Source organism: Mytilus californianus, unplaced genomic scaffold, assembly GCF_021869535.1.
Source record: "Mytilus californianus isolate M0D057914Y unplaced genomic scaffold, xbMytCali1.0.p SCAF_15, whole genome shotgun sequence".
NCBI lineage: Eukaryota > Metazoa > Mollusca > Bivalvia > Mytilida > Mytilidae > Mytilus > Mytilus californianus.
In genome coordinates, this window is record NW_026262637.1 from 14,497,443 (window position 1) to 14,522,452 (window position 25,010).

Below are 25,010 nucleotides of genomic sequence, written 5' to 3' on the forward strand. Positions count from 1 at the left end.
ATATATAATGGCTTTGCTCCTTCTTTTGAAAATCGTATGGGGTTCCGCGTAACCATGTGTCTCGCCTACGATTGCTGCTGTCAGTGTTTAAGTGTAATGTTGACTTAAAAAGTGAGTCCATTTATCAGTAAGATACAGAATTAAAAAAAATATTCAAACTTTTTCTTTAGATGCTATTTCTTGGTCTTGAAGATAAGCTTCTGTCCAAGTTTCATAACAATCCATGAAGGTTTACAAACTTATCATGTCAAAAAATTTAATCCCAGACTGTCTGTAAATGTTAACTGTAAAAAACTGAGTCCATCTATCAGAAAAATACTGAAAATGAAAGTATATTTTCAAAAGTTTGCTTCAGACATTATCTCTTAATCATAAAAAAAAGCTTATGCCAAAGTTTCATAAAATACTACAAAGTATTCGATGTGCAACAAACTTTAACCCCAGACTATATCTACTTGTTAACAGTTACTGTAAAAAAACTAAGTCAATTTATCAGTAAAATATGGAAAAATGAAGAATGTCTGGATACTGTTATTTAGTCATTAACAAGCTTCTGTTCAATTTTCATAAAATTCCATGAAGCCAAGGTTTGACAAAGTTAGTGATGACTGAAAAATTTCAACCTCAGACTGAATCTGAATGTTAAGTGTAAAGAAAAAACAAGTCCATTTATCAGTAAAATATCGAAAAATGAAAATAAATATTTTCAAAATTTTGCTCTGAATACTGTATTCTGGTCATAAAGAAGCTTCTGTCCAAATTCCATAAAAATCCACGAAGGTCTGACAAAGTCATTGATGTATAAAAAAAACTTTAACCACAGACTGAACCTAAATGTTGAAGCCGACAACGTAATCTAGGATCGCTATGTCTCGCTTTCGCGACATAAATGTCGCAGACTCGACAATAAACTGCTTTGCTGAGCGCAGCTGGATACGCCCGCAGAGGTCCAACCCTGAACAGTTGGGACAAAAATGGACACAATATTCAAGCTTGATACAGGTCTGAATTTGGATTGTATTAAATATTTGACATATTATAGGTTTCTGAATAAATGTAGTCAAAGAACTTGAAATTGGGTATATGAATTGAATTTATATTCAATTAAAGATTTCTTGATGTTGTGCAATACACTGTGCTGTTGCGCAATACTTAGTAAATCTGTTGTCAGACTATAAACAAATAAAGTTCAATTAATTCTCAATGTCATATTAGAAATTTATGAAAATGTAAAGGGAGCTTACATCAATAGATATGAACAATTCACCAAAGTTTCATGAGATTTGCTGACAGCATTTTTGAGTTATTGTCCGAAAACTGGAAAACCCCACAACTCAGAAACGTAAAATGTAAAATTTATAAAATTCTAAACAGAGCTTACATCAATAGATATAAACAATTCACCAAAGTTTCATACAAACTGCTGAAAGCATTTTTGATTTTTTGTCCGAAAACTGGAAAATCCCCCTTTTTTTATGAATAAAACCCTGTAACTCGGAAACGTAAAATCTAAAATATATAAAAATCGAAAGGGAGCTCATGTCAATAGATATAAACAATTCACCACAATTTCTTGCAAGTTGGTGAAAGCATTCTTGAGTTATTGTCCGAAAACAGGAAAATCCCCCTTTTTTTAATGAATAAAACCCCATAACTCGGAAACGTAAAATCTAAAATTTATAAAAAATGAAAGGGAGCTCACGTCAATAGATATAAACAATTCAACAAAGTTTTATGCAAATTGGTTAAAGCGTTTTTGAGTTAATGTCCGACATGTTGACGACGGACGGACAGACGGACGGACGGACGGACGGACGGACAGACGGACAACGGTAAACCATAATACATCCCGTAAACGGGCGTATGAAAAATTTCGAATGGTTCCATTTCTATAATATAAGGTCGAAACTATGTTTAACCTATACACAATTACTTAAACAACGTGGTCTTGGGTGTATTTCAAATAATCCAAAGGTTTTTAGCCTAATACTGCCATAAAGACTTATTTCGAGCAAGCTTGGAGTCATGTTTTTTTTTCCACTCAATACCTTGATTATGGGAAATACAAGACTATAAGAAGTCGATCTATAAAAAAAATTAAGATAACCTAACTATAAGTTGTTGATCATTTAAGCTGTTCGTTTTCTCTATATCTACATATCTACTATATAGTTCTAAAGCTAATAGTCAAAACGCACAAATAGGTAAAATTTGTCATCTAAGGCCAGAAACTCCTATAAAGATTTGACAGTTTCAGTTATGTTGACTTATTACAGATCAATTTTTACAGGGAACAGTCTGTTTTCTTATCCTATTATAGTTATCAAAATAGCCATAAAAAATGCAAATATTATTTTGGTGATCATTTTTGTTGCTTAGTCTCCTTCTATCCACCCCGGCACTGAAACATCAATTGATACCAGATCCCATCATATTTTTCGCCCAAAACACCTAAGTATCGGTTTTTACCGTCATATGAGGGCAATAAATGCAATGAGGTGACAATTACTTATTTCTGTCATGTTGAGGCATTTGTAGATCATCAGTTTGCTTTTCAAGTTTCTGATGAATCGTTTTACTTTTCAAGATAATAACCAAAAAAATCCAGAAACCAAATGTTAAAATCGTCATCTTATGGCAATATCTCTTAGTTGACTGTTAGCAATTTGATTTTATTCCTAGGTGTTGCCTTGCTGATCATTTTATCTCTTAAAGTTTCTCTCAATCGCTCTGTTTTCACCAAAAAGGTTGAAACAAAAGCATTCAAGTGGAACAGCTCCTATTTGACTGACAATTCGGTTATATAATTTTTTGGAGATTTTGTCTTGCTGTCATTTTCTGCTGGTGTGTTTCTTTATATCCATTGTGGTTTTGAAGATTACAGCTAGCACACAAAAATGATAAAAAAAATCAACATGTAAGGGCACTAACTCCTATAAGAAATAAATTGGAATTTCAATCGTTTTGATTTATTTGTCTTGCTAGTCATTTTTTTATCCATAAAAGTTCAAGGATATAGCAAAAAATTCTGAAATTTGGTAAAAAATTTATATCAAGGGGCAGTATCTCCAAAACCGATTTCTGATTTTTCTTATAATTTCAGGGTAGATACATCTTGATCTACTAATCATTTAGATAGTCAATTGTTCTTACTGTTTAGGTTTTGGAGATACTAGCCAAAACCGAAATTTTACCTCTATGTTCCATTGTCACGTAGTAGCCATGTTTGTAATCTGATAGGAACAAAATGAGGATCGTTGTACAGGACATGCCATACATTATTAATGTTAAACTTAAAAGTATTTGGCATTGTGTTTTCAAAAGGGGAACAATGTACAATGGATGCAAATTGATGGCATAAGCTCACATGGCCCTCAAGAGCCAGGTGAGGCATATATCATAAAAGTACAGATAGAAAAGCTACTGAAACAATCAGTTAATTACAATTTCTTCTTACAACAATAGTATTGACTAATAATAAAATAATTTGCTAAATAAAGAGAGGTGAAAAGTAATCAATAAGGTTTCTGTTTGACATACTGGCACAATGCTAGAAATCATTTTACTTTGAATCATGTCAAGTCAAAATTAAATGGTTTTTCACAACTTTATTGCCAGAATATAGAATAATCTTACAGTTCATCTTGAAAGATTTGAGTATTCTTTAATAGACTGATTATATGTTATATTGATTGATTGATTATTGGTTACTTAACATCCAGTGGCAAATAGTTCATGCATGATAAGGACGAGATTATATGTTATAAAGTTTACCCAATGCTTGGAACCACTAAACACAGACTGAGTTGTAATTTAACACATTTGATATTTGTTGTTCCAGAGTCTTCAATGATGAACTTAGACAATTTGCAAGAACTTAAACTTAAACACTTACTCCAATTGTTGTTGCAAATAAAATAATTTGCTGAACCCTGATGTCTATTGTATGCTGGAACATTCTTGTGCAAAGGCATGTTCTTTTCCTTGTTTATCAAAAAGTCAAGGTACAACAAAAGACCTGAAGAGTTAAAACTCATAAATTGTTGACACAGAGATATGTCTTTCCTGTATGTAATTTTTATAGTAAAATGCACATGTTGAAATTAAAATGACTATTTTGAAATATAAAATATTCAAAATCCATGAACTATGACTGAAGGCACAGGGCCAAATAATTTTCTTAGAAATAAGATATGCCAATTCTAATGCAACTGCAAACAAATATCATTGACTTTAATATCATAAGTGGTTCCCTTAAACTGACCTATAAATCACAAACTTTAACATGTTAACTATATGCTACAGTTTCAAAGCCAATCCCCCAAAACTGAGGGCGCTGGGCCAAATAATCTCCATGGAAATAAAATGTACCAACGCTTATTCAACTGCACACCATATCATTCATTGACTTATCATAAGTGGTTCCCCTTAAACTGGCACTTGTTTGAAAGTCTCTAGACCATGATTGAGGGGGTGATGCCAAATAATCTCTAGGGAAATGAGATGTGACAATGCTTATCCAACTGGTACCAAATATTGTTGACTTATCATAAGTTGTTCCCCTTGAACTGACCTAATCACAAACATTAACAAATTGCTGCCATCACCAATGACGTCACCAGAAACCGCATACCTAAGTCACATATTTTGACTCTATCAAGGCAAGGAGAGACAAAAACTAATGTTTTTTATTAATCTTAATATATATGAATAATCAAGTAAATAATTTCATCTTCATCAGTTTATTTGTTATAAAAAATATTCATTTAATAATTCATAACAAAAAATAAGATAAATCATCATTAACAAGATATGATTTCAGAATCTGAAGGACTGTAATTAATGTTGTTTGAACAAAATGAATACAAGATTTAATCATTGGATGATTATCTATTTTTTAGGGAGCTGCTGTTCTATTCAGAACTTTTTAATGTTTCGCTCATGAAAATATTACCCAGAATGCTTCAGAATCTGAAATGGCAAATTACAGGAATTATCACATAATAAACAGAGATCACTATAAAAGTTTAACAATAGAATAATTAAATAATCTTTAGTGAAAACTCTCACATACCACATACCCTCATATAAATTATGATTCGAAACAGCAATTTTGTAATGCAAAAACCTTTTTCAAGTAATTTAGACCTTGACCTGAGACAAACTGACTTGAAAATCAATAGGGATCTTCCTTTTCATCTTCTTATTATATGTGTTAGATTGCAATCCCATACATGCATCCTTAACCACTTTTTGCACAAATTTCTGTCATTTCTTTGTAGCTAGATTAACCTTCATATGTCTCTTGTATTCTGTGACACCTGTCACGGGTGAGACAAAAAATTGCACTTATCTTTACATTCATGATAAGGATTCATGCAAAGAAGAGAAAATATATGACAGCAAATAAATATTTGATTATTTTGTTCCAATCTGATATAAATAATTTGAGTTAGCATCATGAAACGAAAAAGACTGACAGACTGTCAGATAGGTCAAAAACTTTATAACCCACTACTACTTGGTATGCTAAAGTATGTCTATACAAGACTAGACCAGGTGGGATTGTGAGCATCTTTGACTAATTATGACTGGATGTTGTGTAATAATCTGCTGAATCAAGATTTTATTGCAAGTATCACAAATGCTTAACATTGCCCAATGAATAGAGCAAATAAAGACAAGATCAGGTGAAGCCTGTCATCCAATGAACTTATCTTACAAACATTTAATACACCAAATATGGTTGACTCATACTTATAGAATCTGAGAAACAGGTCAAATCACAAAAACTCCACGAAATGAGGTAAAGAGGTCAGGTGAACACTGTTTGGCAGACATGTATATACCGGTAGTTTGAAATGATTCTATATTAAATATAGTTGACCTATTACTCATCATAATTAAAAGGATAACAAGACAAATCATCTAATACAGTATATTTATGTAGTCACCAAACCCTAAAAATCCTTATGTCTTGTATTCCACAACTTTATGGCAGGCAAGACAACATAATACTTTAAAAAATATAAAAAAATCCCCTCTATATCAAATCCATCATTTTAGTGTCTTGCTTCCACAATTTTAAATGTAGCAGTGAGAACATTTGAAGGCACTGTCTTCTTCTGGTTGGGTAGCTGTCCACCAACATATACTTGTATAGAGCCTGTAAGTATAAAAAAAGACCTTATTTTAGAAGTTATAAGACAATGTGTATATTGTCATAAATGTATGCAACTTTTAACTTTGATCTAATATATTAGATATATATATTTGATAAAAACAATTTCTGTTCATTATGTTTCAGATATTATCTGCCTTAAAATAATGTCAAGCAGAAGGATGTAACTAAAACATCTTATAAAATTCAGCTTATTTCCATCCTTGAATCTGAACACTGGTTTATGTTTATATTTAATTTCAATTTAATTATTGTATTTCCAGTCTATGGAAGAAGCGAATCAATAAAAATGTTTCTTATATGAAATAGCGATATTGTCTAATATGAAATTGTAAATATGCACACACTCCATGTGGAAAAAGTAGTTTTTGGCAATGAAAAATATGTTTCATATTTTTAAAAATCATTCAATAAGTCTGGATTATATAACACGTCGAATGGAAGTTTTATAATAAATCACTAGAGCTTAAAATCGACAATACCCTGCTTTTCAAGGTCGTTTTGATGGGAAAAAATCAAGTGCACCAGTTCAACAAGAATTGAGGTAAGATTTTGTTAAGAAAATATCAATTTTAAAACATATTGTTCAAATACAAACAACAATTGAGTCTAAATATATATTCAATAGTTAGTTAAAAGCAAAAGTTTATGTCTGTGTAAAATTTGAAGTGCTGTGTTTTTCTTATGTACATAAATAAACAAATACTATAAATTCTAATATGGATGCGGTACTTTTAAAATATGATAGCAGTATTTTTTTAATGTCACTATAAGTAACATTGTATGTTAATAAGCAGTTTTAAGGTCACTGCTAAACGTCAAAATGTTTTTGGTAGCATCTTTCCAATTTCTTTTAAATTGGTTTTTGAAGCAAAATTAATCAAATTAAGGTTTTATAAACATCGTCGTAATTAAATAGCCAACTATCAAAATAATTGTTCACATATGTTACATCTATTAAATTTCTTTATGAACGCATCAAAACAATACATATCCGATATTCTCCCTACACGTATGGAAGCTTTTATGATTAATTTTTTTAATTTACAGGTCCTGGAAGTCTTTCTGTCTACAACTCAAGCTAATTTAAAATACAACTGTTTTTACGCTTGCAACAACACAATTTGAATTGCCATCATTAAAAACATTTACTTTTAGCAAAGTCCGAATAGATATTAAATCCGTCAATTCAGTAGATAGTCGCTCTTTTGGATTGGAAAACGTTGGAAAGTTTTCATAGCCAAAACAATTTACGTCTCCAAACTTTCCTCCTGTGTTCAGTTTTTTCAAGTCTATACTCAATTTATATGGACTATTGGAGTGTTTTCGTTTCTTGGCTATTGTTTGTATTTGTGGTAACATAATGCCTGGTTGTTTAGAACACTCTTTTATGTCAAAATCGACAGAATCAAGACTTTCTTTACTGGGAACAACTAGAGGCTCTAAAGAGCCTGTGTCGCTCACCTTGGTCTATGTGCATATTCAACAAAGGACACTCTCCAACATTGTAGACAGAAATAGAATTCATGAAAAAATCTGTTTTTTTTATCTTGTATGGCTGATAATTTAGCCTATTTAGTTTCTCTCTATCTTCTTTAAATTTTTGCTCAAAACACAAAAGAGGATAAAAAAAATCCTCATTTAAGGGCAATCACTCCTATAAAGAGTGACAGTCTACTAAACTATATCGGCAAAATTTGACTTGTTAGTAGATCTTGACTTGGTGATCATTTTTGTGATTTAAAGTGTATCTATTATAATTTTCTATCATATATGGCAAAATGCAAAAAAAAAAGTGAAAATCGTCTTTAAAGGGCAATAACTCCAGTAAGGAGTTGTCTGACCATTTCCTCCATATTGTCATCATTGTAGATTTTGTTTTGCTGATCATTTTTGCCTAGCTAAGTTTCTATCTGTCTATCATAATTTTAAGATATAAGGCAAAAACACAAAAAATTGGTCAAAATCATCATCAAAGGGCAATAACTCTAATAAGGAGTCGATTGACCATTTCAACCATGTTGACCTAATTGTAGAACTTGTCTTGCTGATCATTTTAAAGTTTCTCTGTATCTATTATAATTTTCAAGATAGTAAGCAAAAATGAAAAAAAATGGTAAAATTTGTCATTTAAGGGCAATAACTCCTATAAGAAGTCATCTGACAGTTTTGAAATGTACAGACAATTGGTAGAGCTCAACATTCTGAACATTTTTGCTCTCGTCAGATTTTCTCTCTTTATAATGGTTTTCAAAATAATAGACAAAACTTGCATCTTATCCCCTATGTTCTATTTTTAGCCATGTAGGCCATGTTGGTTGGCAGGTGGGGTCATCGGACATATTTTTTTAACTAGATACCCCAATGATGATTGTGGCCAAATGTGATTAAATTTGGCAAAGTAGTTTCAAAGGAGAAGATTTTTGTAAAAGATTACAAAAATTTACGAAAAAATTGTTAAAAATTGACTATAAATGGCAATAACTCCGTAAGGGGTCAATTGGTAATTTTGGTCATGCTAACTTATTTGTAGATCTTACTTTGCTGAACATTATTGCTGTTTACAGTTTATCTTTATCTATAATAATATTCAAGATAATAACCAAAAACAGCAAAATTTACTTAAAATTACCAATTCAGGGGCAGCAACCCAACAACTGATTGTCTGATTCGTCTGAAAGTTTCAAGGCAAATAGATCTAAGCCTGTTGAACATTTTATCCTATGTCAGATTTGCTCTAAATGCTTTAGTTTCAGAGATATAAGCCAAAAACTGCATTTTACCCCCTATGTTCTATTTTTAGCCATGTTGTCCATCTTGGTTGCAAGGCAGGGTCATCAGACACATTTTTTAAACTAGATACCCCAATGATGATTGTGGCCAAGTTTGGTTAAATTTAACCCAGTAGTTTCAGAGGAGAAGATTTTTGTAAAAGATTACAAAAATTTACGAACAATTGTAAAAAATTGAATATAAATGGGCAATAACTCCTTAAGGGGTCAATTGACAATTTTGGTCATGTTGACTTATTTGTAGATCTTACTTTGCTTAACATCATTGCTGTTTACAGAAAATTACCAATTTAGGGGGCAGCAACCCAACAACAGCTTGTCTGATTCGTCTGAAAATTTCAGGGCAGATAGATCTTAACCTGATGAAAATTTCCCCCCCCCCCCCCCGCGCCCCTGTCACATTTGCTCTAAATGCTTTAGTTTCAGAGATATAAGCCAAAAACTGCATTTAACCCCTATGTTCTATTTTTAGCCATGTCCGCCATCTTGGTTGGCAGGCAGGGTCATCGAACACATTTTTTAAACTAGAAACCCCAATGATTGTGGCCAAGTTTGGTTAAAATTGGCCCAGTAGTTTCAGAGGAGAAGATTTTTGTAAAAGTTAACAACAAACGACGGACGCAAGTGATTAGAAAAGCTCACTTGGCCCTTTGGGCCAAGTGAGCTAATAAAATTAACTTGTGCCAAAGATTTATCACACTGTCCTCATTTAATTTGATTCCACAAAATCTGACCTGTATTTTTCAATCCTGACATGAATCTTAAAAATATTCACTTAAATAACTGCTTTCCAGTCCTCCATAACTGTCTGACTACTTCATTGTATCGCATTGCACATGCATTTTCAGTAGTGAACCAGGTAAGAACATCAAGAAATAACTGATACAATATGTTGTTAAAAGGGAGAAGTTTATTGGCAAGACATCTGAAAAGAAGCGTTTAAGCGGCAAGCTGTTTTGTTCATAGAGATATCGAATTGCCAACAGGAAAAAGTCTTTGATATCTAATAAGAACTGATTTTCCTTGTCAACAAGTTTTTCAATGTTAATAATAAATACATCTTCTGTTTGACAACATTTTTCATTCGTGGTATCTGAAGTTGTTTTATTTATAGTCTGAGGCTGTGCTCAACTGGACTTTTATTACTTGTTTTAAGTTTTTTATTAGGATGACAGATGGTATCTTCAAAGTTCAGGACAACAGTAATTGTACATTTTTCTTTGTTTGGAATAATTATTTTTCCATTTGAATATTCATTTCCAGGTGTAATTGGGAACCGTATTGGATTGAATTTTTTGTCTGAATGTTTTTTTCTTTTAAGAAATAATATTTCTTTGTCTTTGTGGATATTTACAGCATGACCTATGATAGAATCAAATAGGTCAGTAGAATATTCGCAGTAGCCACATTTAAATTCGCCATAGCATCATCACTGAAAATAGAGTTACTCGGTATAACCATATGATCGAAAATAATGGACTTAGCAGGTTGTTAACACTGTCAACTATCGATAGGGTAAAACAACATTTTTTGACATAATTAGTACATTTAAGCGTTAATTTTGAAATTTTAGTGATACTTTGCCTATAACATTTAACCTGTCGTGAAATATAATTGTGATTTATGTTTCCGGTTTTCTTGACTTACATTGTGACTTGTTACCGTATTTATTTTATATGAGAAAACTATCGCAGTTATATTAGAAAAATATTGCATTCATATTATAAAATATAGCAGTATCATTGAATTATAGGTGATTTTGGTTTCGAAAACAATTGATTTCATCGAAATTGCATTCCACTAATTTGGTACATGATATCAATTGAATGTGTACATCTACAAATGATGAATAGTGCATTTATGTTTCATTTAATCAACATATCGATTTTCTCGTATTAATACAACTTGCTTGTTATAATATTACACAATTCATGAAAGTTATAAAGGCAGACGTTTGTCGTGTTAAATGTTACCCGGTTTTAAGAAGAATAGTCATTACTTTATACTGAGAAATCTTCCTTTCTTCATACAAATGTAAACATTCGTCTGTGATTTCCCACAATGCAACTCGTTCATATAAGACAATATTGCTATTTCATATAAGAAAAGTTTTTATCGATTCTCTTCTTCCATAGACTGATTCCAAAGTGCTTTTAAGCACAAAAGAACTTGTTTTACTTAAGGAATTTAACTTTGAATTAATGTATCCTTTCCCTTTTTCAAAACAATCTTATTCTGTACAAACCTGGCTCTATAACAAATCCTTTATCAGTCCACACAGCCAGACTTTGAGCATCTATTGTCAGTTTGACTGTAACATTGGTATGTCTTTGTATAAACACTCTATCTAAAGTTACCAATTGTAAATTAGGCATTGGTTCCTTTGTTGTCAACCAATGTAGATATACTTGCACTACCTGAAAATGTGAAATGTATTGAGCAGAGCACAGATAATAATCATACTCTCCCCAAATTTAAACAAAAGAGACCAAGTCATTGCTTTGATATTGGAAATCTCAAAAATCATTCAAATAAAACACTATAACAGGAGATGTCCATTGCTATTAAGGAGGAAAATTGTATAATATTCTTTTGAGAATATGTGTGCACTGCTTGCACTACCACATTTCCATGTTCAGTGAACGATGAAATTTGGGTCAAAACCCTAATTTGGTATATACTTTTTAAAAGTCACATCATAATAAACATATCTAATAATTTTCAAGTTGATAAGACCACAACTTTATGGTAAACTACACTAACAATTTTTACATGATACTGGACTGTGTATGCAAGCACTGCGCAGAAAATACAATCCCTCCCTTAAATGTTGTAGGATGGGTCTATAAAATCACTTAATTTAAGGTACTATAATATAGTTTTATATTTTTTGTGTTATTTCATTCTTTAAAATGGCATCAGCCAGAGGACATACTTTAAAACACATTCTTTAAAATACTATATCTTTACCTCATCTCCATCAAATAAACCCATATTGGTAACAGTCACTTGTACAGGAACTGGATCCCCAACTTTTACTGAAGCTGGTACCACTAAGTTGGAATAGTTGAATGTAGTATAGGTTAATCCAAAACCAAAAGGATACAGAGGTTCTCCAGTAAAATATCTGTAAGTCTTCTCCTTCATACTGTAATCAACCATTGAGGGTATCTGTAACAAACAGAATTTGACATGAATCTATTTTGTTGTTATTGGATAAAAAATTCTATATTCAATAATCTCAGGCATTTTTTGTCTAAAATTCGATTATTTAGAAGATAGAAGTAGAAATGCAACAGGTAAGTCTTTAATCTCACCTGATCAGCATACTTGTACCATGTGTAAGGTAGACGCCCACTTGGATTAACACTATTATTGACTGTTGTAAACAAAGTAAGTAGAGCTTCTCCGGTGGCTTGAGCTGGATAGAAACATTGGAATATGTTAACAACATTTTTGTTTTCCTCTGCCCATGTTATATTGACTGGTCCGGCAGTAAATAACAGTAATACTACAGATACATCACCACCTGGAAATAAAGTAAATATAAACTTTAGTGACCAAGCTCACCTACCCAATCCCCCTTCCCATAAAAAGAAGAAAAGCTAATAGTGACCTGATTTTTTCTGTTTACTTATCATGATTCATTTCTGTTATGATTTTACACAGTGATATATTGTCTTACACAATCTGTTTTTGGTTTTTGACATTGACCTTAGACCAAGTGACCTCAAAAGCAAAAGGGATTTCCTCTCATTATATGTGAGCACATATCAAAGTAAGGTTACAGTCCTATATGTAGTATTTGATTAAGCATCAAATATAAAAGACAAAGTGAAAAATATGAGATGAGACATCAATCTTAACAAAATGAATATGTGTCTTTTCCAAGTCAGGAATCCCTTCAGTGTTAATATACATACATGATAAATATGATGGATGATGAGGCTTACAAATACTTTGAATCTTACTGAAGAAATATAAGGATATATTTTTCAGCCAAATGTCACAAGTTTAGGTTTTACAAAGATATGCATTGTAAATTTTATCTTATCATTTCAGAAAATATAATTTGAAAACTTGAGAGGCAAGACTAGGAATCACATGGTTTATAATACTGTCAATACATACATATTATATTTTGCTGCTAGATGTTCTATAGACTGCATTTTATCAATTGTAATTCTGAGATTATTCAATGCCAAAATATTAATTTTATTCATGAACTTATTCAAGTTGAAATAATTTCAGCTCTTTATAATTCAGGCACACCTTACCATACTTAACAGCATCCTGTAACAATTGAAGCTGTTTCCCTGGTAACTCCATATCTCTTCTATCTTTTCCCTCTGATTCTATTTCTGTACCTGTAATATGAATAACAGAAGATGTAGGATATCTGTCAATGAGACAGCAACCCAACAAGATTCTATAAAATAACAAAGATACATCTAGAGGTCAACATATAATCTTCACCAATAGACAGGTGTAAGACAATTATCTTCACCAATAGACAGGTGTAAGACAACTAGATATCATTGAGATGGGAGCCATCTCTGTGGGCCCCGCTGTGAATAATGTGTGGTAAAACATTTGTATCTTTATCATTGGACATGGGGTTGTCAACTGAAACCGAAGTTTATGACCTTAACCTTTGACCTAGGAAGTTGTACATAAATTATGACACACCCTCTGGTGTTTGTTTATATACATGTCAAGTATAAACTTTGAAATCATAACGGTTCTCAAGATATAGAGCGGACACGATCTTAACCATAGAACATGGGGTTGTCAACTAAAACCAAAGTTTTTGACCTTGGCCTTTGACCTAGGAAGTTGTACATACATTATGACACTCCCTCTGGTGTTGGTTAATATACATGTCAAGTATAAACTTTGAAATCATAACGGTTCTCAAGATATAGAGCGGACACGATCTTTACCATAGAACATGGGGTTGTCAACTAAAACCAAAGTTTTTGACCTTGACCTTTGACCTAGGAAGTTGTACATACATTATGACACACCCTCTGGTGTTGGTTAATATACATGTCAAGTATAAACTTTGAAATCATAATGGTTCTCTAGATATGGAGCGGACACAATTTGTTACGGACGAACGGACGGACAGACTGATCCCTATAGGGCGTCCGCTATTCGTAGGGGCCCTAATTATCTTCACCAATAGACAGGTGTAAGACAATAATCTTCACCAATAGATAGGTGTAAGACAATTCAGTACATTTTGATACAAATGTCTGTTTTGATGTTGGACCTACCCTGCTATTTTTATTCAGGATTTCTTTATGCTATAATTTTTAAAGAAATGAACTAAAAACTGTAAAGTTTATTTAAAAATTGATGCGTCTTTTTATAATTTCATTGGGGTGTAAAAACATTGACCAAAGCACATTTTGTAGGAAACACAAAAGTGCTTCATTCTAAAAACATGCTCATGATCAATGCTTTAACAACCCTATAAAATCATAAAAAGAAGCATTCAATTTTTATAATCACATTTGTATGCTACAATTCATGATTCAATAGTTATATCAAATTTTTCTATGCATTGTTTTATCATTGTCATGAATAGCATGTGAAGTCCTAGCTGTTGAATTTTATACAGAAATAAAATTTGATATTGGAGTGCCTTCAGTTTGTTGTCAGCTGATCAAAATTACGTAATGAAACATACATGTAATGTAATTATTTTGTATTACAATTTAATTTATGTTCAGTAATTTTCTTTTTCTTTAATAAATGGTAAATAAACAGCTCTTTATCAAAATTATCTATTAAGTTTCTTTCACAAACAGTGTAGTAAAAATGATAATAAAAAAATTCTGAACACAGCATCTGCTTCAATAATCTATGAAATGGCATTAAAATCTATTTCATTTTTGTTTACCTGTCCCAAGACATACAAATACAATATATGAATCTTTAACAGCATTCTGTATATCTGATGGTGAATACTTGGTACATTTGTTACCATCCTTACAGCCTGCAGCATAGGAGGAATTTACTGCCACTTTACGGAGACTCGCCCAGGGTGTGGATACAAAACGTGGATCAGCATCTGGGGAATAATCTCCAAACAACTGTCCTGTGTTGTTAGCCATAGGTCCTACCACCTGAAAAGTTCACATTCTTATTTTCTTAACATGTGTATTGAGGTCTGTAAAAATTATTAAATATTGTCAAGTTTCCATTATTTTATCACTGTGTTAAAACATATCATTGAACATACATTTTCTCATTTAGACTGGCAGACTACCGTTATGCTTTGAACTAAATTTTGTATTCCAAATAAAGTACAGCATCCATATATGCACATAATGTATGATAAAATTTCTACAATGTTGGGAATATTTATATTAAAACAAATTAGAAGCTTGATTTAACTTGTAATTTCTTGTTTTAGCACCCAAAGGTTTTTTTTTTTTAAATTGAATGCTTCTTTTCTTGCAATTTCATAATTATAAATTAACTGTTTACAAAACTTTGAATTTTTGAAATACCAAGGCTTTTCTACCTCAGGAATAGATTACCTTAGCTGTATTTGGCAAAACTTTTAGGAATTTTTGGTCCTCAATGCTCTCCAACTTCGTACTTTATTTGGCCTTTTTAACTTTTTTTTATTCGAGCGTCACTGATGAGTCATTTGTAGACGAAATGCGCGTCTGGCGCAAATACAAAATTTCAATTCCAGTATCTATGATGAGTTTATTCATAGGATTGTATAAGTGATGACTAGATGTGTATTTAAAGGTAGGCATCATACAAAATGTGCTTTAGTCAAAATCTTTACAACCTAATTACACTACAAAAAGAAATATTCTATTCCTAAGTAAAGAAAAAGTATAGCCTTCCATATCAATTTGTGGTTTTCCTTCTAGGTATTTATCCTGCAAGAATAAAAAAAAAACTTACTGCAATTTTTGGTATTTGTTTAAATATTGGCAGCATAGTCTGTCCTCCCTTTAACATGACAATAGATTTAGTAGCAGCCTCTACAGCTAAATCTCTATGTTCTTTACTCTGTATAACAGACAGGTTTAACTGCATGTAAGGGTTTGTTGATGGGGGATCAAATTCTCCTAGCCTCATTCTGGTATTAAATAATGGCTTTACTCTTTCTCTCACAGTATCTTCGGTTAATTTCTTATGTTTAATAGCATCCACTAAAAGTAAAATGAGAAGAAAAACTTTTAAAGTTTTACCTCAAAATCTGTATGAAATTTGCACTAAATACCTATAATGTATTTTGTATTCATTCAACAAAAAGGTTATGTAAACCCTTTACTATAATATAAAAATGCCTTTTAATGGCTTAAAAAAACTTTGGAAATGACATTTTATTTGAAATATGAAAATTCAGCATGCTTAACAATAGAAGTTATAATTTCAAAAAGGGGAATTTCAAGATTGGGTTTAGTTATATAGCATGATTAAGCATATTTGCTAGAGATGTTTTATTTTTTTAAAGATGAATCACCTTTGATCAATGAATATTGCATAAATGTTATTCAATTATACATATCACTTACACATATATAGATACACAGGTTTATAAGAGTTCCCTGACAATTATACATATCACTTACACATATATAGATACACAGGTTTATAAGAGTTCCCTGACAATTCTAAATTACACCCAGCATTCACACATCCCGCCACTGTATCAATAGGGTCCAGATAATACTGGTGCCAAAACATTATGTTTTCTATGGCTACCTCATCACTGACAACATATCCAGTAAAATTCCATTCATCTCGTAAAATACTTGTTAGTAATTTACTGTTTGCACATGCTGGCACCCCATTTATACTGCAAAATATATAAAGCATCTTTAATCTCTAAAAACCATTTCTCTAATTCTTTGGCCATTTAACAATTTCTGGACCCATTGTATAAAAAAATTTAATCAATGTGTGGTTGCCGTTGATCTCAGAAGATGATTGGCTGAGTTTGAGGGTTATAACCTTTATCAGCTCACTGGATGAATCTAAATGTTCTAACAGGTGTTAGAGAAATTGACAACTTTGTGGAATGTGGAAGACGTTTGAAGGGGATTTTCATTCATCAAAAATGAAAATTTATTTAATAATCATTAGAGAAACAGATTCTTACATAGTTACTCGTGCATTATCGGATTTATCCAATCTCGATAGTTAAATTATCAATTTTAAAGTCTGAGCCTTCTTGATTGGATAAATCCTATAATTCACTGGTACCAATGTAAGAATCTTTATGTAACATATACAAAATAGATAATCAAATTTGGATGGGATCAACATTATTTAAGAAAAACTTCCATAAAAACTTTTTCAGATTTTATTGATTAATTTTGCCATAAATACAGTTGTTGTTTCAAAAAAATTACTGCTGAAAAAATCTGACTTTCTGTAGAAAATGTGGGAAAGGTGAAAGAAACAAACATGAAGGCTGTACGAATGCCGAATGCCGTTACATTGTTGTAATTGATTACTTCCATTTCATTTGAACTTTGTTGGATAGTTGTCTCATTAGCAATCACACTACATCTCTTTATTTTTGTACAATCATTAAGTTAGAGAACTACCTGTTATAACTACACATCAGACTGTAGGATCCAGCCTCTACACACTTTTTGAATGCTGGTAGAAATGTTAGTCTCCAATCTCTTTCTGATACCTAAATGTAATACTGTATATATCTACTTATCTTAGACTGTAACAAATACTACTACATAAAACATAAGTACACATAAGAAAGTTATAAAACCTGGCAGAAATTTTAGTCACACATATTTCTCTATGTTACAGTTCATTGAATTGGGATATATTTTGGCATTTAAGTACTATACAGTTGATTTATTCAATTAAAATTGACACAAAAAAAATAGCTCTGCAATGTCTATAAACCTTAATTTTCTAGAAATGTTAGAACCTTGACAGCTGATTTTGCTCTAATGGCGGCCAAATCAAAACTATGTTGAATGAAGACTGGATGAAAGACTACAGCTTTAAAGTATGAAAGTGCTGAAATACTGTAATAGATGGATATATAAAGAAAAAATAATGGCATTACTTCATGTTAGGAGGTACTAAAGCATCTACTGTGTTCAAGGATTTCTGGAAAAATAACTGTACTATAGAAGTATTCTAGAATATTTTTATGTTTGTTTTAAAAAAAAAGGATTTGGTTAAAAAAAATGTAACTATGATTTTTTTGTCCAGTTAAGTAGAAACATTTATAGTCATGTCACCACACAATTGCGAGTTGATGTTTCAAAATTTTGAACATTTGTAGATCATTTGAAAACTACACGTAATCTCCATATTTAAATGTAGCTACATAACAACAGTATATATACTTTTATAAATTCTGTTTCTGCGCCACAGAATTATTCAGTCAGAAAAACTTACCACAGCATTAAAACCAAATCTAGAAGATGGAATATCTTCTGGTCCCCCATGGACATCAAAGTGTTTACACCCAGCATTAGCTCTGATATATTTTGGATGATCTCCCTGTAGACCCTTCACAAAACTGGTGGCATACAGTCCACTAAGGTGGGGATCCTCTCCGTAAGTTTCCTAATATACAAAACAAAAATATCATAAGCATCTTAATGATTTAGTCCATATGATATAAGCCTAATAATTTTTATATTTATAAGGTGCACTCTGCTCATGCTTTCAAATATGTTTTATGGTAGTTAACCTTGTCTTATTCTTGAGGTAAACAAAATAATAAAAAGTAGCATGTGTTAATACATTACAACAGCAAACTTGTTGGTTTGCAGATTTTTGTTGTTGTTTATTTCTACTTTTCCCACATTTATGTAATCTGACAGCTGTTTGAAATCTGATGCATCTGACAACTATATATATACACAGTTTTGCAAGTTTGTGATTTAACTATGACAGACATTAATTTTGCAGAAATTTAAAAATATGGATAGTTTAAGCATGTATGAATAGATGATGTCAGACTCTTGCTACATCTTTTTTTTTTTTACCTACCTGTAACATCTATGTTATGTATGCACCTATGTGGTAATATTGTATTTATATTGTGTCATAGGTCAAACTTATTCGTTCAGTGCATGTTTACTTGTTTTTGTTTAAATGTCTTTTTGATCGAGTTAAGCCATTTCAATTGATATTTTATAGTGTGTCTTTTTATGTTGTAATGTTACACTGCTGTCCCAGGTTAGGGTGAAGGTTGGTACCTGTTAAAACGTTTTAACCCGCTACAATTTTATGCACCTGTCCTAAGTCAGGAGCCTGTTGTTCAGTGGTTGTCGTTTGTTGGTGTGGTTCATAGGTGTTTTATTTCTTGTTTTTTATATAGATTAGACCGTTGGTTTTCCTATTACACTAATCATTTTGGGGCCCTTTATAGCTTGCTGTTCGGTGTGAGCCAAGGCTCTGTGTTGAAGGCCATACTTTGACCTATAATTGTCAACTTTTTATACATTGTGACTTGGATGGAGAGTTGTCTTATTGGCACTCATACCAAATCTTTTTATATATATAAACCATTTTAGCCAATGCACTTCTGAACATGATTAAAACATAAAGCTTAAATTCATTTACCAATCACCTAATGAGATTCAAACTGTAAGAAGGCAAGTACATTGTTCATGTAAATATTCATATAAAAAAAAATGAAACTACAATCTTCAATCAATATAAATAGTAAAAAAAACCTATAAATTGAAATATACACAGAGTGAGACATATGTTTTTACCAAGACTTTCATCTATTAAATATACAGAACACTTTTAATAATGTCTTTTTTCTGTTTTCATTGTGTTCTTGTTTTGCTATGTTTTTTAAATATTTATATACTTCTCAGCTTTTATTTTCATCCTTAAACATGTTAAACAAGTACATGAAGTAGCAGTACAGTTACTGTTAAAAACATCATTCTTGTTTCATTACCTGGTTTCTTCCCCACAATGGATTCCTCATAATGTTAATAACAGGACTGAAGCAGCTGAGTCCAGTGTGATCATAGTAATAACCATGTCGTATGTCATTATTGTGTTTGGCTCTTACTTCCTTGGCTGTGGCCTCTGCCACACGGAATATCAAATCTGGACTAAAAAATGAAAGGTTAAATGTATTTTTCTAATTTGCATTACACATTTGTTAACTCTTTTCAGATCAAAATAATGCAATAATTTGTAAAATATTGTTATTTTAAAAATAGGATATTTCCCCATACAAAATGTGGGCATATCAGGGGCGGATCCAGCCATTTATAAAAGGGGGGGTTCCTAACCCAGGATAAAGGGGGGGTTCCAACTATATGTCCCCATTCAAATGCATTGATCGTCAAAAAAAAGGGGGGGTTCCAACCCCCGGAACCCCCCCCCCCCCCTGGATCCACCGCTGCATATAAATAAAACAGCATACACCACAAATTCTTATTTGAAATAAAACTGCCATTTGCATCAACAATTAGTTGCAGAATCATAGGTTCCTTGTGTTATCAACTACAATTCCTCAACTATTTGATATTATTATACCTCAGTATGTTTTTTCTATATAAAAAAGAATGAAAAATTCATGCTATTTCATTCCACAGACTATTTGCCAGTCAATAGTTTAATAAACATATTTCCCGTACTTTTTCATACTAATTTTTCATTGGACAACAATAACGTCATCGACTAGTCTGCTTTGATTTGTGCGTTTGGCAAACTTAAACTCTGAAATACCATAAACGGTATGATCTGTATGTGTCTGTCATTGTAATTTCAAATTAATATACTACTTACCGAAGTAATTAAAAAAGAAAAAGAAAATATCTGCGACATATTTTAACACAACTGTATGTTATGGGTCTGTCGTCACGGCATCTTCATAATTTGGGATTGCTTTGGTGTACGGTAGCTAGCGTTTATTATATGCACGGGAATTTTTACACAAGGATTTCTGTTCTTGATTACAGTAATCAAAATATTGACAAATACCACATGGGCAAAAACAACCCTGATAATTCATCTTGTGCATGTTTATGTGACTATTTTTTTCCTATTGGTGTATGCAGATCAAATTTTTAGAAAGTTGTTTTGTTCGGTATAATAAAACACTTAATGACTGGTTATGAGTGTAATAGCAAGTTTGTAGTCCATTTGATACTAACTATTGCCCTTGGCTTCGCCAAGAGCAAAAGTTGGTATCTTAGGGACAACAAACTTGCTATTAAACCTCATAACCAGTCAATAGGTGTATAATATTATCTTTTTCTTTTAAATTCTCCTTCAAATGAAATGATCAAAAGTCATATCATTCAACAGATGTTCAAACATGTCAAAAGAAGAAATAAAATCTGGACAAGTACCTAAAAGTTGCAGCTAAACCAATAGCTTCAGGAAACGCTGTGGCATTTCCTGCCATTACATCTCCCCTCAAGCATTCTGTATTCCACTGGTAAGGTCCTATGCCAAGTCTGTAAACTGCAGGGGCTGGACCCCCATGTATTCCGGCTCCTCCCCTAGCCATCTGATACATAATTTCTTCTATTGTCAGTCTACTAACTAAGTCGTCTACTCTTTCCTTCCATGATATCGATGTATTTCTAAATGGATAATCAGCTGTTATGCTATTAAACAAAAGAAATCCAAGCAGAAAGTAAACAACATCCATTCCGGTCTTATGACCAAATGAGATGGAAAACTCTAGAGAGATACCAAAATATGGCGGGATTCGGAGTTCACTCCCCTATTTAAAAAATTGAACTGACAACTTCTAATTTTAAGTAAAAACTGTTTTCATTAAAATTTTCTTACAGTTTCTTCAAATGATAAATCTTTATTAATAAGTAATTAGAAAAATCTGAGAAATACTTTCAGTTATCAATTCTCATTTGAGTTGGACACCTTGAAGGCTTATTGTAGACTAAATGATTGTCTATATTATGAGTCTAGCCCTTTTCAATGGATTTTAATAGTTTGCTTATATGTGTGCTGTTGCAATACTGCCCAAGTTTAGGAGGAGGGTTTGACGCCTTCAAACATGCTTAACCACAACACATTCTGTATGTGCCTGTCCCAGTCAAGACGCCTGTAATTCAGTGGTTGTTTGTTGTTATATACATAAATCAGGCTGTTGGTATTCTCGTTTGCATTTGCTTTATTTTTGCCATTTCTGAGCTTTCTATTGCTCGCTTAATAATGCAGTATGGGTTTTGCCAAACAGAGACCTATAGTTGCTAACATCTACGTCATTTGGTCTCTGGTGAAATTATATAGTTGTCTCATTGCCAATCATACCATATCATCCTTATGTTATATATTTGTTGGCTGAGTGGTCAAGGAAGGTATCAACATCTAATGTACTTATGCAGATCACTTTGGCCAATATACAACCTCAATTCACAGACATTTTTTTTATCTTCTCTATATAGCTTCAATAATATAACACAAGGTACTCAACTTTCATTTTTGTGAAATGACACTTAGTCAGGACTATTCAGTATTTTTCTTCTCCAAGGTCCTCTATCCTTGATAATGTTTGATCGCACTATTTATACAAGTTCACAAAAGTGAATATTGATCCCACCTCTTGCTATAGAAAAGGTGTAAAACTGTAATCATAATTATGGGCTTTTGCGTGCATTCATGCAGCTAGCTTCCTTGTCTTGGTCTTTTTCAAAATCATTGGTCATATCCATGCATTAAATCATGCTTAATGCTTTTTAAATATTGATGTTAGACAAACATTAACTTGGCGTCTTCATAGCAGTTCTGTCCTCTTTCTGTTAACATCGGCATATCATTCAATTTATTACTGTATAAATAATCATCCAGCATATTTACTTGCATGGGTTTGTTAAGCTTGATGAACTGCCCATTATCATATGGATACTGTATTATATCAAAGATATTTTCTAACAATATATTATTCAAGTGATAACAACAGAGATAAGCAGCATTGTGACAAGGAAGATAACCACCACATTGTGACAAGGGAGATAACCACCACATTGTGACAAGGAAGATAACCACCACATTGTGACAAGGGAGATAACCACCACATTGTGACAAGGGAGATAACCACCACATTGTGACAAGGAAGATAACCACCACATTGTGACAAGGGAGATAACCACCACATTGTGACAAGGAAGATAACTACCACATTGTTACAAGGAAGATAACCACCACATTGTGACAAGGAAGATAACCACCACATTGTGACAAGGGAGATAGCCACCAGTAAGCAACAATAAATCAATAAATTTTAGGATTTTTTGTTTTGCAGTCTTTCTAAAACATCTTTATATCCATCCCTTTTATGTATATAAGCCATGCTTAAAAACTGAGCATTGTTGCATTATAATTCACAATGCATTGCATTTTAAAGTTTTATTGTTTTGTATAATGCTCAATATACCACAGTTTGGGTCTTTTAGAAAATCTCCAACTTGAATTTGGCTTCACAACCTGAAACCAATATTTAGGACAAGAAGAATGTGTGCACTGACATGCTTAGCACACTTCAACTCATAATTTAAAGTATCAGAAAACAAGAAGTATGTCTCTGACGGAACGTTAGAGTGTACAACTCATCACTCTCTAACTAATGACCTAACATGAAGTCTGACTCTCTAACTAATGACCTAATATGAAGTCTGACTCTCTAACTAATGACCTAATATGAAGTCTGACTCTCTAACTAATGACCTAATATGAAGTCATTCTCAATGTAGTATTGAGGAATTATATGACTAAAAGAAAGTATCAGCAAACAGGAAGTAGATGTGATTAAAATATTTGTTGGATGAATGAACGTACAGAAAAACAGACAAGGTGATTGCAATATAGTAATCACAAACAATAATACTACATGCCTCCCCTGTTATTGCAAGTAATTCTAGGATACTTATACTAATGTATAACTAGAGGCTCTAAAGAGCCTGTGTCGCTCACCTTGGTCTATGTGCATATTAAACAAAGGACACAGATGGATTCATGACAAAATTGTGTTTTGGTGATGGTGATGTGTTTGTAGATCTTACTTTACTGAACATTCTTGCTGCTTACAATTATCTCTATCTATAATGAACTTAGCCCAGTAGTTACAGTGGAAAATATTTTGTAAAAATTTACAAAAATTTACAAAATTTATGAAAATTGTAAAAAATTGACTATAAAGGGCAATTACTCCTTAAGGGGTCAATTGACAATTTTGGTCATGTTGACTTATTTGTAGATCTTACTTTGCTGTACATTATTGCTGTTTACAGTTTATCTCTATCTATAATAATATTCAAGATAATAACCAAAAGCTGCAAAATTTTCTTAAAATTACCAATTCAGGGGCAGCAACCCAACAACGTGTTGCCTGATTGGTCTGAAAATTTCAGGGCAGATAGATCTTGACCTAATGAACAATTTTATCCCTGTCAGATTTGCTCTAAATGCTTTGGTTTCAGAGATATGAGCCAAAAACTGCATTTTACCCTATGTACTATTTTTAGCCATGTCGGCCATCTTGGTTCCCGGCGGGATCATCAGACACATTTTTTAAACAACATACCCTAATGATGATTGTGGACAAGTTTGGTTAAAATTGTCTTAGCAGTTTCAGAGAAGAAGATTTTTGTAAAAGATTACAAATATTTACGAAAAATGGTTAAAAATTGACTATAAAGGGCAATAACTCCTTAAGGGGTCAACTGACCATTTTGGTCAAGTTGACTTATTTGTAGATCTTACTTTGCTGAACATTATTGCTGTTTACAGTTTATCTCTATCTATAATAATATTCAAGATAATAACCAAAAACGGAAAAATTTCCTTAAAATTACCAAATCAGGGGCAGCAACCCAACAACAGATTGTCAGATTCATCTGAAAATTTCATGGCAGATAGATCTTGACCTGATAAACAATTTTACCCCACGTCAGATTTGCTCTCAATGCTTTGGTTTCAGAGATATAAGCCAAAATCTACATTTTACCCCTATGTTCTATTTTTAGCCATGGCGGCCATCTTGGTTGGTTGGCCAGGTCACTGGACACATTTTT

The 25,010-nt window shown here is 32.3% G+C and overlaps 2 protein-coding genes across 2 annotated transcripts in view; both read right to left on the reverse strand.

The window, feature by feature from the left end:
- LOC127725485 (leucine-rich repeat transmembrane protein FLRT3-like) overlaps positions 1-25,010 on the reverse strand; it is a 235,926-nt gene that overhangs the window by 59,818 nt on the left and 151,098 nt on the right. The window lies entirely within an intron of this gene.
- LOC127725479 (uncharacterized) lies at positions 4,727-21,630 on the reverse strand. Its single transcript, XM_052232489.1, has 12 exons — positions 21,321-21,630; positions 19,913-20,072; positions 18,388-18,558; positions 17,562-17,653; positions 16,581-16,807; positions 15,907-16,157; positions 14,882-15,107; positions 13,251-13,340; positions 12,291-12,502; positions 11,944-12,144; positions 11,219-11,390; positions 4,727-6,166 (listed from the first exon to the last, which is right to left on the reverse strand). Exons 1-12 carry the CDS (start codon positions 21,623-21,625, stop codon positions 6,063-6,065), a joined length of 2,211 nt encoding a protein of 736 aa, XP_052088449.1. The 5' UTR covers positions 21,626-21,630; the 3' UTR covers positions 4,727-6,062.